The sequence below is a fragment of the Merops nubicus genome, unplaced genomic scaffold (assembly GCF_000691845.1).
Source record: "Merops nubicus isolate BGI_N331 unplaced genomic scaffold, ASM69184v1 scaffold35391, whole genome shotgun sequence".
In the NCBI taxonomy this organism is placed as follows: domain Eukaryota; kingdom Metazoa; phylum Chordata; class Aves; order Coraciiformes; family Meropidae; genus Merops; species Merops nubicus.
The window spans coordinates 48237-64034 of record NW_008586835.1 but is presented as its reverse complement, the minus strand read 5'-3'; the positions used below and the strand labels follow the sequence as shown (position 1 = coordinate 64034).

General features: G+C 38.2%; 1 protein-coding gene across 1 annotated transcript; it reads right to left on the bottom strand.

Moving 5' to 3' along the window:
* Nucleotides 1-3363: 3363 nt before the first annotated feature.
* LOC103781065 (estrogen receptor beta) lies at nt 3364-13376 on the bottom strand (the record flags this gene model as incomplete). The annotated part of the gene is made up of 3 exons (XM_008948767.1): nt 12943-13376; nt 6266-6441; nt 3364-3480 (listed from the first exon to the last, which is right to left on the bottom strand). Coding segments are annotated over exons 1-3 (727 nt in total), but the record flags the coding sequence as incomplete, so codon positions are not given.
* Nucleotides 13377-15798: the final 2422 nt, after the last annotated feature.

Sequence of the window (15798 nt, the reverse complement as noted above, 5' to 3'; positions counted from 1 at the left end):
TGTTGGGTTGACTTCTCAGCAATTATGAATATGATAACATCCAAGAGAATTTCCATCTAGGAAGCTCCAAAGCAACGCTTTCCTACTGCTTCCTACTCCTTTAAAGATCATAGGATCATAGAATCATAGAATGGTTTGGGTTGTAAGGGACCTTAAAGATCATCTAGTTCTAAGCCCCATGCCATGGGCAGGGACACCTCCCCTTAGATCAGGTTGCACACAGCCCCATCCAACTTGGTCTTGAACACCTTCAGTGACAGAGCATCTACAACTTAAGATGGCACGCACTGACCAGTCACATTTACATACAGAAATGTATGTGACATATATACACAGGCAGATATGTGTATTTTTTCTCAAGGTGTCTATTGATAGTATGCAAAATGAGGATTTAAAGATTTGATGCCAACAGCTCAGAGTTTTTTGAAGAGCTTTCATAAACTATGAAGTGGTAATTGAGGTTCTTTTATCACTTCTACTGGGCCCCACCGAGCAAAAATGCATTTACAAACCACTCTAACCTAACCAGGGTTTTAGCAGATGTGAACCAATGCATTCACTAAGTGACCTGGCAAAGGAGCAGAGATGGGAAAAGCCTTCATTAAAAAGAAAACATACTCTTCTATGGCTTTCTGCAGTGAAAAAGCAGTATTAACAACATGGCTCTAACAAGAAAAAAACTGAAAGATAATCACTCTGGTCTGCAGGAAATGGCATTTACATTTCATACAAGAAATACAGTCTTAAAAATCTGTCTGATTTAAATGTCTGTCACCATGTGTCCATGCATCACCATTACTCACAGATGCCACTTAACTCATCAGGCAACTCAGACAAGTCTGAGTAACTTTTATATTCCTTTTGCTGAAATTAAATTGTTAAGACTCTCAAATTCTTAACAGTCTCAAATTTCAGTGCTACTATTAAAAAACCTAATTTTAAAGAAATACAATTCCTGTTATTTTCCTGTAATAGTTTCAAAGTGTCCTTTTTGTTCTGGCAGAGTCATTAACATCCTATAAACTTTCATTATTATAGAAAAATAGGTTTATGAATATGTGACAAGATTAAGAGGAACAAAGGCTAAGACATAAGTACATATGATTATTTATTACTTGTAATGCCATAGTGCCTATGAGGTCTAATCACAGACCAGGACCTCCTGGACAATTAGAATAAAATGATTAATTTAAGGAAAGTGTTGTGGAGGACCACCTTATATTATCACAGTGGAATCAATCTTTACAAAAACTCTCCAACTCCAGAACTGGGGCTTGGTAGAAACACCTGTTGGGAAAAATTTTTGGGTAAAATTCTCAGTCATAAAGATGAATGAAAGACAGTAACACCATTCAGAAAGTAAGGTTTCCAAAGGAATCTCATTTGCAAGAGTAAACCTTTCCTTTCTGGAGTCCAGACAGCACAGGTAGCTAAGACCAAATAATTGAAAAACACCAATAATGCTGAGATGCATCATCAGCGCAGAAGAAGATAGGAACATCATATAGAAAGAACTAGCTGACTTGAGCTACAGAAGCTATATGTACTTCAGGAGTACAAAAATAATACAAGGAGCAATTGAAATTGTAGTTCTAAGCTAGGAGTTATCAGCTAGAAATGAACAGGGAGGCTGCAATCATAACAGCTCATAGAATGATTATGAACTGCCAGCACAGTGCAACCATGAAAAAGACAAATAGGATCCTGGGTTGTATGCAGAGAAAAGCCCCTGCAGAAACAGACATGTATGAATGCTACCACAGTGAGGAATGTTCACAGGAATACCGTCTGTGACTCTGGCCATCCAAGTGAAAAACAGCTTATTTCTTCCTGGAGCTGACAGAGATAAGGTACCCTGACAACCTCCACATTCTGTCTACTTTCCCATTTTGCAAGAGGAGATGTCTTGGTTTACTTAACCTAGTAGATCAAAGGATGTAGTCCGTAAATAAATCAGACTGTTAAGAATAAAAAGAGGATCCTCTAAGCTATAATACACTGTTGTCACAAGAACAAACGGGCATTAATTGTCCAGCAATAAATGCAGGCAGAAATTCTAAAGAATGTTCCTAATGGAAGAAATAATATTCTGTAAACAGCCTTCAGATCAAAGCAGTAGGTGGATGAAAACATTGCCCAGCCTTGAAATAGAAACAGGTATTGACATTAAATGGGATGAAATAAGATGCATGCCTGCAAATCACAGAGGACCACGCACAGTGACCTTCTCCCTTCCACTCTGGTGGCCCTATGTGATGTTTTCCCAGCCTATATCTATCACGTACATTGAGATATCCATAAGAAACAACAATAAACCTGGAATGTGAAAGTACATTAGGTATTGAAATACCTTTCAAGTTATTTTTTTTTTCTTAAAAGTAACCTTTAAAGTATCATCTATAAATATACAACTATATTGAAGTCATATCACTATAAGTACAAGATAGGAATAAGAGAAAAGGCTGAATAATTCCAGGTGGTGCCATGACAAACAGTGGTTGTTCACTGCTTCTTTTGATGGAAGAGCCTCTAGACATCTTCTGAAAAACAGCCTGTTCAAAAAAAAGAACACCCCAGACACCACCTTCCCCTCACTGACACACCGAAGCTCCACAAAAATGCCTGGCAACCAGAGGACTGGTTCTTCACATGACAGGAGGTCAAGCTGCTATGAGATGTAGTAGATGCTAAAACTTTACAGGATTAAAAAGAGGAACAATAGAAAAGTTGCCATTCTATTAATATATTGACCTATTAAATGCAAGAAACCTCTTCTAGACCAGAGGTCCCCAGAAACTGCTAATTTCTGGAAGCTGAGAGCTGTCAGCAGTAGCTCATCTCATTCTTACCCTCCTCCCAAGGCATTCACTCTCACCACTGCTGGAGGCAGGACACTGGCTTAATTAACTACTGCTCACATGCAGCACTGCTGTTCTTGCATGACATTCAACCATCCGAGTACACTCCAGGCTCATTTACCCCATATTAGTGGAGATTTCAGACTGGTTTGAGGCTCACGCAGCAGCAGGTTTTGAGTTCCTGTTCTGAAGACCTGAGGTATTATGGTTCTTGCATGCTTACTGTATACCTTACTCACTCCCACAGGTTTTCTTCTGAAAATGAAAAGTTGTCTTCTGGTTTAAGAATCATTACATTCCTTCCCATAAAACCAGCTTAAACCTTGCTCTAATTGCCTGTTGTGCCTTTTTAGAATTCCAAAAAAAAAAAAAAGGAAAAAAACCCACACAACAAAAACACCACACCACCACCAACAACAAAAAAAAGCTATATAGAATTGACTGAAGAGTGAAAAAACAAAAGCCAGCAAAACCCAAGGAGACACCACAGCCATGCCAAACTCACCACATTTCATCATGCCCACTTCGTAACACTTCCGCAGCCGGCACGCCTGGCAGCTCTTGCGCCTGTTCTTATCTATTGTGCACTGATTGGTGGCGGGGCAGATGTACTCATTGTGTCCTGCAGCAGAGTAAGGAGAGGAAATGGAACATCTTTGACAGTCTTTCTTGGTCATTTCCCAAATCAGGACCTTCTTGATTTTAAGTATCTCAGCTTTTTCATGTGCATATTATCTAAGCTCCATTAATTTAACTGATGCAAAATTGCATATTTATCCTATACTGGAAACGTCAATTTGTGTCCTCAAAAAAAAACAGACAACATAGACCAGCTTTTACTGGTGACTTTCAGTTAGATAACTAAGCACCTTCTAATACCAACTCATTTTTTGAATGGTTCATATGCTCTTGTGGAAATTTGCTCCCAACCTCTAACTTCTTATTGTATATTTGGACTCTACAGACAGCAGATAGTAGATTTTTCTTTTTCCTTGGCAGATTTGGAAACAACCAGTGCACAGTTTCAGTCCTGCAAAAATTTAAGTAAACTACAGCTCTATTCACTGAACTTTCTAATGTGGTGAGTTCCAGGAATGAAGAAACCTTTGGAGGACTGACCCTGGACCAAAATTAATTAAAAAAAAAATAAAAATCAGCCTAAGAGAGAAAGAAGACTGACTAACTATAAAATAATGCATACTGCATAGAACAAAGAAAACCACAAGCAGAAGGTACAACATTTAGGTATTCTGGGCAAATATTTATCTTATTTTTATCAGTTTCCACTACAGCCTTTTCTGTTCTCTCCTCCTCCTCTCGCACCTCACCTCACCCCCACTCAAATCCCTTTACATAATCATAGTTCATTAATCAATAATCTGGTCCAAAGGTTTATTACTGTAAACTGGACTTGAGTATGCTCTTGGTGTAAATACAGTCAAATCATGTCCTGCCAAATCCTGAACATCTCTCTTGCAGTAGTTACAAAAGGATGCAAAAAATATTCACTCATTTACATTTCTTAGTGTCTTTTCTCTCAGGTTGTTTTTAAGTTTTTGTTTTTTTTTTTTTTTAGAACTTTAAGATTTGATCAGGCAAAAATACAGCTACTGCAGTTTTTTTTTACTTGATGTAGAGTCCAAGAGTTCATGTCCCCAGGATAATTATTTAACCAAACCATTGTGACTATTTCCTTGCAAAATTAAAATAATTTTAACCTTGAATTTTTGAACAGACAATTTTGAATATGAGAGATCAGGTTACAGTTTGTCCTGTTTCCTACTGGCAGATATGACTGAAAAACAAATTACTGTTTATCACTCTTCACACAACATGGGAGGAAAGGAGGAGGAAGCTCTCTATTGCACTATAACCCAAGCACACAGAAGTATAAAGTGGTTTAAAACTTGTGTGGCCTTGGGATAATTTGGCTTGCAGGCAGATGTTCAGAGATGTACAACAAACACACTACCCTACAAACTCGTACAAGCAGAGAAGACCACACACAGTTGCTCAGTCATAGCATCTAATTTTAATTAGATGTCAGCCCAATGCTTTGGTCTATGGTAGGCCCAGAAGCTTTTTATTTTTATAAGCAATATCCTTCATAACAACATTTGCAACTGTGTGCTTGACAGAGTTTGATGCCAAAACTTACTTTCATTTATTTGAATTACAAACCAACGCTACCTGACAGGGTCCATTAAGGTGTACAAAATGCCACAATGAGTAACTTGTTCACAGCCAAAGCACATGTGAGCAACACAGACCAGGTGAATAATTTTCCTGACAGAAAACACTTTGAGATCAAATTCAGTCCCCATTTGCAACAAACTGGAGACAAAGTTCTCTTCAGTTATTTTAGAAAAGTACTTGCATCCATTTACAGAAATTTATTCACCCAGGCAGAACTTTCACAGTAGATTGAAAAGGCAAACAAGTTTTGAATTAAATTTGATTCTACTGGTGACACCAACTTTGCCATATTGATCCAAAAGAAAATACTCATGATTGCTAAAGGCTTTGTGTGCAGAAGAGGAAGGAACACTATGGACCAAAAAAATGTCAGGACTTTCTGTGCTAGTATCCACATGCAGTGTCCAATGTCAAACCAATTAAGCTTCCATCAAGAGGCCCCAGGTGAGGCCAAAGAACATGGAAACTAAAACTGAAGTTAAACAGATTAAGTGGTCCAAAGCTGCAATATGGTGCATAAGTCCCTGCCTATAGGCTGTGATAACAAACATGGGGACTACACTTACTTCATACTGCAGCCACTCCGCACAGCTGAACTAAATACCAAACATTTAAGAACGTAAACACCGAACTGGAAACCTTAGTTAGAGAGATCCAGCAAAGTAAGAGATACTGCAGTGTAGGTTCTGAGGGATGGAGGGCTGGGAAATAACAATAATCTGGTTTGTACCTAATACTTGCTACACTTATTTTTATATCCTACATACTGTGTAGATATTACATGCTATGATTCAATAGCTCCAGGCAATATACTCTTGTCAAGAATAGCTCCCGGCAAGCAAAATTACTAGACAATTGCCTACTTTAACTGTGACTTTTATAAAAAATTCACAATTACAATGCCTACTTTGGGACACAAACTGCAATCAGACTCACAGATCTGCAGTGCCATCCCACCGAGGCCTTTGCTGCAGTGCCTTCCTGTTCTCTGTATCTCTAAAGAAATCAATTGCTCACCTTGTAATGTTTCCAGATCTTGATAACATAAGAGCCAAAAGTTAAAGCAGTCAAATCACGTGTTGCTCTATTTTCAGCATGCACCACCATACAGCAGGATGTTAGATCAACTCATTACTACATCAACCACTGCTGCCCCTGATCATATGAAAAAAACTTATCTGAGCAAAGTTATCACAAGCTGATTCTCGTACCTTGAATACTTCTTTTAAAGAATGCTTTGCAGCCTTCACATGACCAGACCCCATAGTGGTATCCTGAAGCATAGTCACTGCAGACTGCACAGAAGTGGGCATCCCTTTTTGAGCCAGGATTATTTGCAATTGGGCTTGTACAGTCACTGCCATTAGTTTTTCTTTTTAATGGTTCTCTGATAAAAAAGAAAAAACATCCATTACAAAAGAGGAAAAAAATAATCTACATTGCAGAGAGTTTAATCATTTTCCATTGTCTTCTCTTATTTTCTCTCTATAGACTGAATACGGGATAGTGTGAAACACTGTTAAGCTTTTTTCTGATGAGGTTATTTAAAGCATATAGTCTGATCTGAGAACTTTCAATGATGACAGACTATAAAGTTTTTAAAAACTTCCAGAGTTTAAAAACTTTTAAAACTTCCAGTTTTAAAAACTGGACTGCTGATGTGTCACCCACATGAACTTTGGGAAAATCATATGGGATGCTGACGTATCTTGAAGAATTCTTGGAAATTCTTGGTAGAAGTCCAGGAATGTGTGAACCAAGTGGACTTTGCCTTTGGGAAGCTTCACATAGAAAATGCAAACTCAGAGAGCTTGGACCGACGTCATAAACACTACCACAAACAAAGCTGCAATTACTTCATGCTGTTAGCAAGGCAAAATTCTAGATGGAGCAATACACATCTAGTCTCAAGCATTTTATCCTTTAAACAAAGCTTTATTCATTCAATAAGATGCTGGAGACAAATATCTGGAGCTGTGAATCAACTCACAATGTTAGAAAAAGTTTTCTGTTCAAGGTAACAACCATTGATCAACCTAATGCTAAATAAAAAGAAGCCTGAATCCAAGAAGAGTGGAGAATCCATTAATAAAAATGCTTGCATGCATTTTAAAAAGTATTGCCCCATTCAAATTAGTAAGATATATGCATTCCTGAAACACTGCAAATAGTTCCAACTAACAGAAACTATTCTTCGTGATGGGATTAAAATTAAACCAAGATAAAACCATGAAATAACAGCCAATTCTGACAACAAGTTCCTGTAAACAAAGAGTAAGAGGAAAAGAACTTAGATTATCAGTCAAGTGAGTTTTGGGTATAGGAAGCACATCCACTGTGTGCTTTTTCTCTGGTTCTCATTTTCTTGGTGGTTTTAGCATGTCTTACCTTCATGGTCAACACAATTTCTAGACAGAGAGAATATAGTGTCACGTGCAAAATCTCAGCAGCAGTTTGACAGAAGGAAGGCTGTAGAGTCAACTCCTAGGTATAAACTTCAGCATAGAGGCCGAAGTTAGAAACTGTAGAATTATCCTCCTCTCACCATCAAGAGGATTAGGAAGGAGAAGAAATATCAGCTGAGATAAGACAGTAGGTAGCACTATTTACAATTTCTAAAGAACAAGGATACATTGCCAGGGCAGAAGAAATGTGTACAACAAGAGCAAGTTCAAACAGAACAGTAAAAACATGCTAAAAGTGCTATCAAAAAGGCTTTAAATAACCTATTAAAAGTAGACTTTGTGCTTGTTCAATTACAAGAGGTAAGGACAAACACACCTACGTGACAACTAAAAATCATTGTTTATAAGTATTTGAGGAGACTGCGCTCCAACTCCCTAGCAGAAAATTTGAAAAGAAAAAAGGTGGTTCTTTGAGCAAATTCCAAAGCAGAAGAATTAATGTATTTGTTGGACAATTTCATCACCACAAGCTTTTTTAAATTGTTAATTCATTCAGATACTGCAAGGCATAAGGGTGTTTAGATGTTTTAACAAGCCTGGTCTTTGATTACACACAAGCCACTGCTAGTGGTTGCTGGATCACCACATTACTTCTCCTTCTGCCATGCTGGGAAGACCTGTGTGGGGAACTCTCCCTTAGAATAAAGGCACTGTATCACACACATCTAATATTCTGCTAACACAAGGACCAAAAACCATTGCTATCCCTTCCTGTTTCCCTGTATTTGGTAGGAAAAGTAATTTGGCGTTTCACATTAGTAGAAGAGGTGTATTTTTAAGCTCTACCTGGGAATTACAACCCAATTGTGAAAGTCAAAAGAGAATCAAAATCAGCTAGAGAGCATCTCAGTGACCGATGGATACACTGTAGAAAGCAATGTTTATTGCCCTCAGTAAAGCACCGGGATGCTATGGATGGGAAAAAAAAAACCAAAGAAAAAGCACACACCATAACATCTCATTGAGGAGTGTTGTTTTTTTACCTTCCAGTCATGACAAGTGTTTTTAAAAACACTTTTTTTTTCCCTGCTTAAAAATTTAACAACAGTGACCCTGAAGACACACGAGCTGCGTGACTTCCGCAGACTGTGGCAAACAGCTTGCACACAGAGCAACAATCTGGAGCAAATTCCTCCTGCAGGCATCAAATCTGCTCATCTCTGACAGCTGCAGCAGTGCAGCAGGAGATTCAAGCCCAATCATTTTATTACTGTTGTCTTTAAGGACAACAGAACTAGGAAACAGTGGAGAGCTGTAAGGTGAACACTCCTCACCCCGAGAGCCTTGAGATCAGACAACGTATCCACACAAAGAGCAAACGGGAGCAGGTAGCCCCACGTGGGGTTAGAGACCACCCCCCAGCACTCTTGCGACTCGTGCAGTCCAGCTTGCTCAGCAGCTGAATGAGCTGCCAGGTCCTCCAGAAGAACTGGCAGGAGCTGGCTGGATAACCACAAAGCTCCTCCACCAAAGGGTGAAAGACAATGGAGGATGTACCCTGGCTGCTACTGAGGAACCACATGGGCAAAGACTTACTGCTTTACACCCCCTAATACACCTCCATTTTATGATCAGGATTTCTATATATGTTTCCATACCAAGAGCTAAGAATTTTTTGGAAAGTAACAAGTCAGTGACTTCCTAGTCATCACCACTGACAAGAAATTCACGCTACATAAGGAATTAGCAAGACTACTTAGGTTACTCAATATCTGTCTTGCCTGCTAGTTAACTCTAGCTTTGCCAGAGTAAGTGTTTGATGCTTATGCCACATGTGGAAAACTTGAATCTAAATTTAACTCTTTATCATAAATTAAGAAGGGGAGCAAAGATTTGACCTAGAAAGTAGCAAGATTAGCTCATGGCATTTGTTATCTGTCAGGTTTTTTTAAAAAACCTAAACTACTATACATTATAAAAAGAGAAAATAAACAAACAAAACACCACCACCAAAAAAAAAAAAAAAACACACCAAACAACTGAGAAAAGTTTAAAAATCCATTGAGTCAAAAATTAATAGTCTGAATTTTGTAGTTTCTTATAACTCCTCCATGCTTCCCATAGGCCACTGGCTTATTCAGTGCCTGAGAAATAATTCATTTCCATATGAGCCTAGGCTATAGGATGAAGAAAGCTCTTCCATTTTCTCCCAGAATGTGTGCAAGATGATGGGCAAAAATCAGCTGAAGAATACTTTTCAGTTTCCATCTTCCTGATATTCTAGAGGCTCCCTCCAGTATAACTTCTGGAATAGTTAATACCGCACAACTATCAATATTTATATCTCCAAAGCACAAGTTCTGTTATGCTCCAAACATTGATTAATATGCTGAGAATCATGTCATAGATGCCTCAAAATTAAGACACATTTTTGCTTAATCTCTGTAATTATTCCAACATAAAATGGAGATACCAAGCCATCACCTCAAAGAGGCTTCAAGATAGGCTTAAGTGGACTGCAGAATGAGCACAATAAAAAAGGCATAGGAGAATAATGCAAATAATTATGGCTTTGGAACAGAGTTTAAGCAACATATAAAATATGATATTAGTGTACACTGAACAAGATCAAGTTACTCAATAATTTCTAATAAAGCAAGCACTGCTAGCTCGTGGACCCAAACCCCTTTACTTTAACCCTCTAGCTGCAATTAGACAGAAGCAAAAGGAAAATAATAGAAATGAACAAATTACATTCTGGAAACATCACTCTAGCAACTTCATTGAAGTTTCCTAATACTTTTAGCAAAGTAATATATCTGTCCATTTTGGAAATAAACCTTTTGGTTCTGTAATTAACATCCTTTTATTTAGGGGATGAAGACAGAAAAAAATTTCAGACTACTTTCAGATATAATTACACTGTCACATTCCTTTTCTCTTCATGTCATTATAATATAAATTGAGTGATCCTATTACCACAAAATTTATAAGAATGTTTCTGTTGTCTTCACTAGGTACAGGACCTATAACACAAATGCATCTAGTGGAGTCTATCACCAAATTACTGCCATTTTGTAAAAAAACAAAACAAAACAAAACAAAAAACTCTAAACATTCACATCTCTTTTTAGATGGAATGCAATTAATTTTTGCCGATCTGTTGGTGCAAAGTAACACAACACTGCATAACATTTGCATTTAATAAAGTTAAACAAATTTCTTCTGTATTCATGCAATGCACCTATTTGGGATGAAAGGGAACACTGAGAATTCTATTTCCTTATTTTAAGTTGATATACAAGCAGATACAAATTACACAGTGATCAGCTTTAGCAAAATGGGCCACACTAGATTAGCTACATTTAATGGAAATTTAAATCCAGGGATAAAAAACTCCTCTCAAGGTGAGACCCTCACTTTATTTCAAGAAGTAAAATAAGCTGTGTTAATGCTTTCTTAGTCATCTTTCAAACAAAATCCCTTTCCTCAAACTACAATGATGTTTAAAATTACTTACACTTTACAGCATTAAGTCTCTCCTTTCCCCTCTCCCCTTTATGTTTCAACCCCAAGAACTCTTCCTTCAAGGTATAATCTACAGATCTGTAGTGTCACAGTCATTGTTCCCATGGCAATAAATATAATGTTCATGGCAGTAATTTAAGACCTCACCAAAGGATAAAGCAAAAGGAAAAACAGGACCTTTTTTGTTTTCTTTATCCAGCCTTATCTCAGGACAGATATCCACAATAAAGAAATTAGAGCTCTTGCTTTTTGTGTTTCCATGTCAATTTTTTTTCACTTTTTTACAACTTCTATACACAAAGGTGTGTTGGGGGAGTTACAATGCATCATGCTGAGACAAATGAACCACTGAGAAGGTCCAGCTACCGAGCAACACAAGAGTTACTTGCTGCTGAACAATAAAGATCACCCATAAATTTAGACTCCAGATTTCATTGATTTCTCCTCTTCAAGTTAAGTCATCATCAGCTACAAAGGAATAGTCTGTATGAATCCATACAAATGGCAGAAGACTTATTTACTTAAACTACAGTGTGGTAGGTTTGGCATCTCTTCTCTCTGTGTAGAGGGCATGCTGTAGATGGTGTACTCTTGCACTTGGGTTATTCCAACTGCTGTCCCGTAATCTGGACAGCTTCACACACTAACCTATAGCAGATTTCCAGGGCTGTCAAAGTTTTGAAACAGTAACCAAAGAAGAAAGAGTTTGAGTGTTGGTCCTATTCACATTAGACCTGCTTGGGGAATTCTTCCATGTATAAATGCTGCCTAAACGGCCTCTCCCAGTCCCCACACCTACACTTAAAGTAGATTTGCACTCCAGAACTGCCTGCTACTCTCTCCAAATAGAGACCAGTCAGGTGGCTGGGCTGAAGATTTGTGCAGCCTACAAATCTGAAGTAGACGTAGATCTTATTCCTTAGCCCTGTACAGTCAACATAAGGCCCACCCATTGCAGAAGGAACGTGGGTAGTCTCAAAAATATTACAAATCCTTTATCAACAATTGAACTGAAACTGTTGCCAGGATAGACTATTTTTCATACTGACAAAGACTGCTGGAGTTAAATAAGAAGCCCTATGAATAAACATACAGCAGCTAAAAAAGGAACAGTACCTGCAACAGCCTGAGCTTTTTTCCATCCAGCAGCTGTTGTGCCCACGAGTGGAGTAATTTCATCAGCTGATGAGCTACACACTTCTTATCGTTTATATCATGAGTAAATGTGCAGAATAGGAACATGTTTTTTTTTTCATATAAGGTTTTTTTACTACTGAAAAAAATTAGCCTGTGAATCTGCTGTTCACAACGCCTTCATAAAGTCAGCTGAGAGTAGCAACAAGAAACGTCAGGCTTTTCAGTAGCAGCATCCTTTTGAACATGATGCATGCTGCTGTGTGACTGTTAGTATTAAAACCAAAAAAACAAATATAACCTTTTCCTTGAATTCTAAGTTAATAAAAAGCCTTCACAGCTATTAGATACAGTAACCAAAAAAAAAAAAAAAAACACCACCTTCAAAAATTCCAGATAAAATGGAATTCAAACAATGTTGTATGAAGAGGAAAAAAGAACGAATCTTTACTTCTTTGACTCAGAAGACTTAACTGCCACAGCAAAATTCATTTTTTTTTAGACAAAGCAGTACCTAGCAGTCTTGAACTTTTGTTTATACAGCAAACAGTTCTCACACTGAAGGCATTTGTAGTGCTTTGTGTTGGTGTATAGTTCTATAACAAGCTACTGAAAAGAAATCCTATTTCAGAAGTTACACTAAAAAAAACTAACCTAAAACCCCAGTACTGATTCAGTGTTTAGTGAAGGTTTTTTGGTTTGGTTTTGTTTTTCAGAGAGACCAACACATAGATGTCAAATGTAACAAGAAAAGACTAAAAAGAACTCCAGAAACTGTACATCATTTTCAGTGAAGTTTTAAAGAAGTGAGTGGTACTGACCTGGTGACAGGCAGCACTGGCTCCATCGGTCTTGCCTCGCACCACGGACTCTTTGGCTGCTCTGCATACAGAAGTGATGACTGACAGTGCAGTGTCAGAGGGGAGAGGTGGCCAGGAGCAGACCATAACGCACTGGGGCTTGACGTTTGCCTCACAGATACACTCTCCGAATCACCAAAATTGCTGGTAATGTTGTAATTCATCACAGCAGGACTGCAAAATGCCATTGCAGAATATTCATGTCTGTTCTCCATGTAGGAGGAGGGGATATAGACTGGACTGTGCTCTGCTGTCAGTGTGGACTGATTACAGCTGTAGGGGACTGGAGAGACGATACCAGCGGGTGAGTTTTTAATTTCTGTTTTATTGCATCCAATATCCTGAAGTGGCAGCAACTGAGAAAAGTCCTTGTGAGAAGATGCACACAGGGACATTTTGAATCAAGACTGAAGACTGTTGTTTAAATATTCATCCTAAGATGGTAAGGTATAAAAAAAAAAAAAAGAATTAAAAAGCAAGAAAGTTCTGTATTAAGTCTTCTGCAAAAAAGGAATGAGTAAAACAGAAAACATAAAAATACCCTGTTTAAACAGATCACATACCAAATGCACTTTAAACAGTCATATACAAATATGCTACCTTTAAGAATAAAAAAATCTGTCTAAAACTTCCTTAAAAATAAAGGCTAAGACACACATTGAGTTCAGACTCTCTTAAAAAATAATAACAACAGAAAAAAAAAACCACCTGAAGTCTGAAAGAAGCTTGGATTTTAACATAAGTAACTCCTTACAGCCAGGGTAAAATGGCTCTACATCAGAGACAAGTAAACCCTGTGGTCCACAACCACAGAGTGAGTGCCCTAAGAAATCAGTTGTCTTTACAAACTTGCCACCTTCTGCTCCCACTGTCGGTGTACTACTTCAGTTGATAAAGGGAACTTTATCAACACAAACATGCAACAGCAGATATTTTTGAACACCACACACACACACCCCTTCTTTACCTTTCAAAACCAGAACTCCACTGCCCATCCCTCCTCCACACAGGAGGCAGACATTTAATGGATGTGTGTAAGGAATGCAACTTCATCACTGAGAGGCCCCTGGATCCCTGAACAGAGTCATTATAATAGTAGAAGCCACAAAGTGCAGATATTTCTGCACTAAATCTGACAACACAGAACTTGAGCAATTTCATAAGGTCCAGAAGTTTTATAATTTCTTGCCATGCTCCATCTCCATCCCAACTACTCTCCATACTTCCTTCCTCCTGAATCAACTATCAAAACCGAGACCTTAATTCTCCCACAGTATTCTCTCTTTGGCAGATTTAAGTATATCCAAATTATTTAAGAGAAAGAATTTTGAAAAGAAAAAATATAAAGGCCACCAAAGCCATCCTCCTAAGCCATAACCCCTGTCCTGGAAGCATTACTTTTACAGTAGCATTTAAAAATATTTCTTTTTTATTCTTGTATATGGGTTTCATCTCCAATTCATTCCAGCTTTGAAGACAGATATGCAGAGATGGACTTGTATAGCTTGCAAGCCAAAACAATTCTGTTCCAAAATAGCAAGTTCAAGCTCCCAGAACTGATATTGTAGTGGACTTTTACAGATGGCAATAAGATCTTAACATGAAAACTCATATGATAATTAAAAAGGCACCCAAAGCTTTGCTTTTCCAGAAGTGGCCAAAAGTATTAATGCTATTCTTACCTTTTAACACTTCATGTGACCATAAAACAAGATGAGGAAGATTCAAACATAGCTTTGCTGAAGTACCTGCAACATCCCTGTCCCAAAAAATTCTCAGCCTGATGAGATTTCTAGTATGCTATCTTGGGGTATTGACACCTTTTTCTCCACTAGGGCCAGAATAGAGGGTTGAAGCATTAACAAAAAATGTAAGAAAAAGTATTTTTTAATAAAATGGATGGTTTAGGTTCCATCTTTCCTTCTCATTTTGCACTCTGTTGATGAAACTGAACATATCTGCAGAAATAACCAGGAACTCATTTAAATCATCTCGGGCACTTTAGTTCCAGCTGCTGTTTTTTCCTTTGTGGGAAACAGGAAAATGAGATATCTCAGCAGCTGTTTATATCCAGCAGTTGTTGCACTGGAACTTGGATGCAGCCAAAACACGAGAATCTGACCTCGCTCCTCACACAACCTACATGCTTCACTTTCCCCAGCCAGATGGTTCACAGTCTCCTCTAAGAGAAACCAAAACATCATTCAATTTTCACAGCAAAAGCCATTGAAAAACTCAAAGGCATTTTCACTCCCAGATTACAAGGTGAGTAGACCAAATAATTTTTAAGCAGCAAATGATGGAACTAAGAAGTCTGCGTACTGGAACTAAGCTTCTGCATAGGTAAAGCTGTGTTCTACTTGTGATCTCAGAGGCTGCATGTGTTCAAGGTGTGTGTGAAAACTCTGCAGGAGCAGTTTGAATGTCCAGCAAGAGCTTGATTGTGCTAACTGCTTCACTTTGCTTCCCTTCAAAGGGCACATGGTGCAAGGGTATCCCCAAACCTTCCCAAGAGAGGGACCTAGAAGGCATTGCACCATCTGTGTTCCAGTCAGCTAGACACATTCTGGTATGATACTTTTTGTAGCAGGCAACTGGTTGTCTAGTTTCCTTCAGGCATTTGGAAAATACATGCGTGTGTGCTGGAGAAGCAAATAGAACAGAGCTGGTACAACTTCTTTAATCACTTGAGCTTTAAGTCACATTTTTCTGGAAGGGTAATACAACAGAATGGTTATGTGGGATAACTGCTTATTTAGCAGCAGGATATAGCCACTCCAAAGGGCAACACACTATTTAGAAACATATACAGAAGTT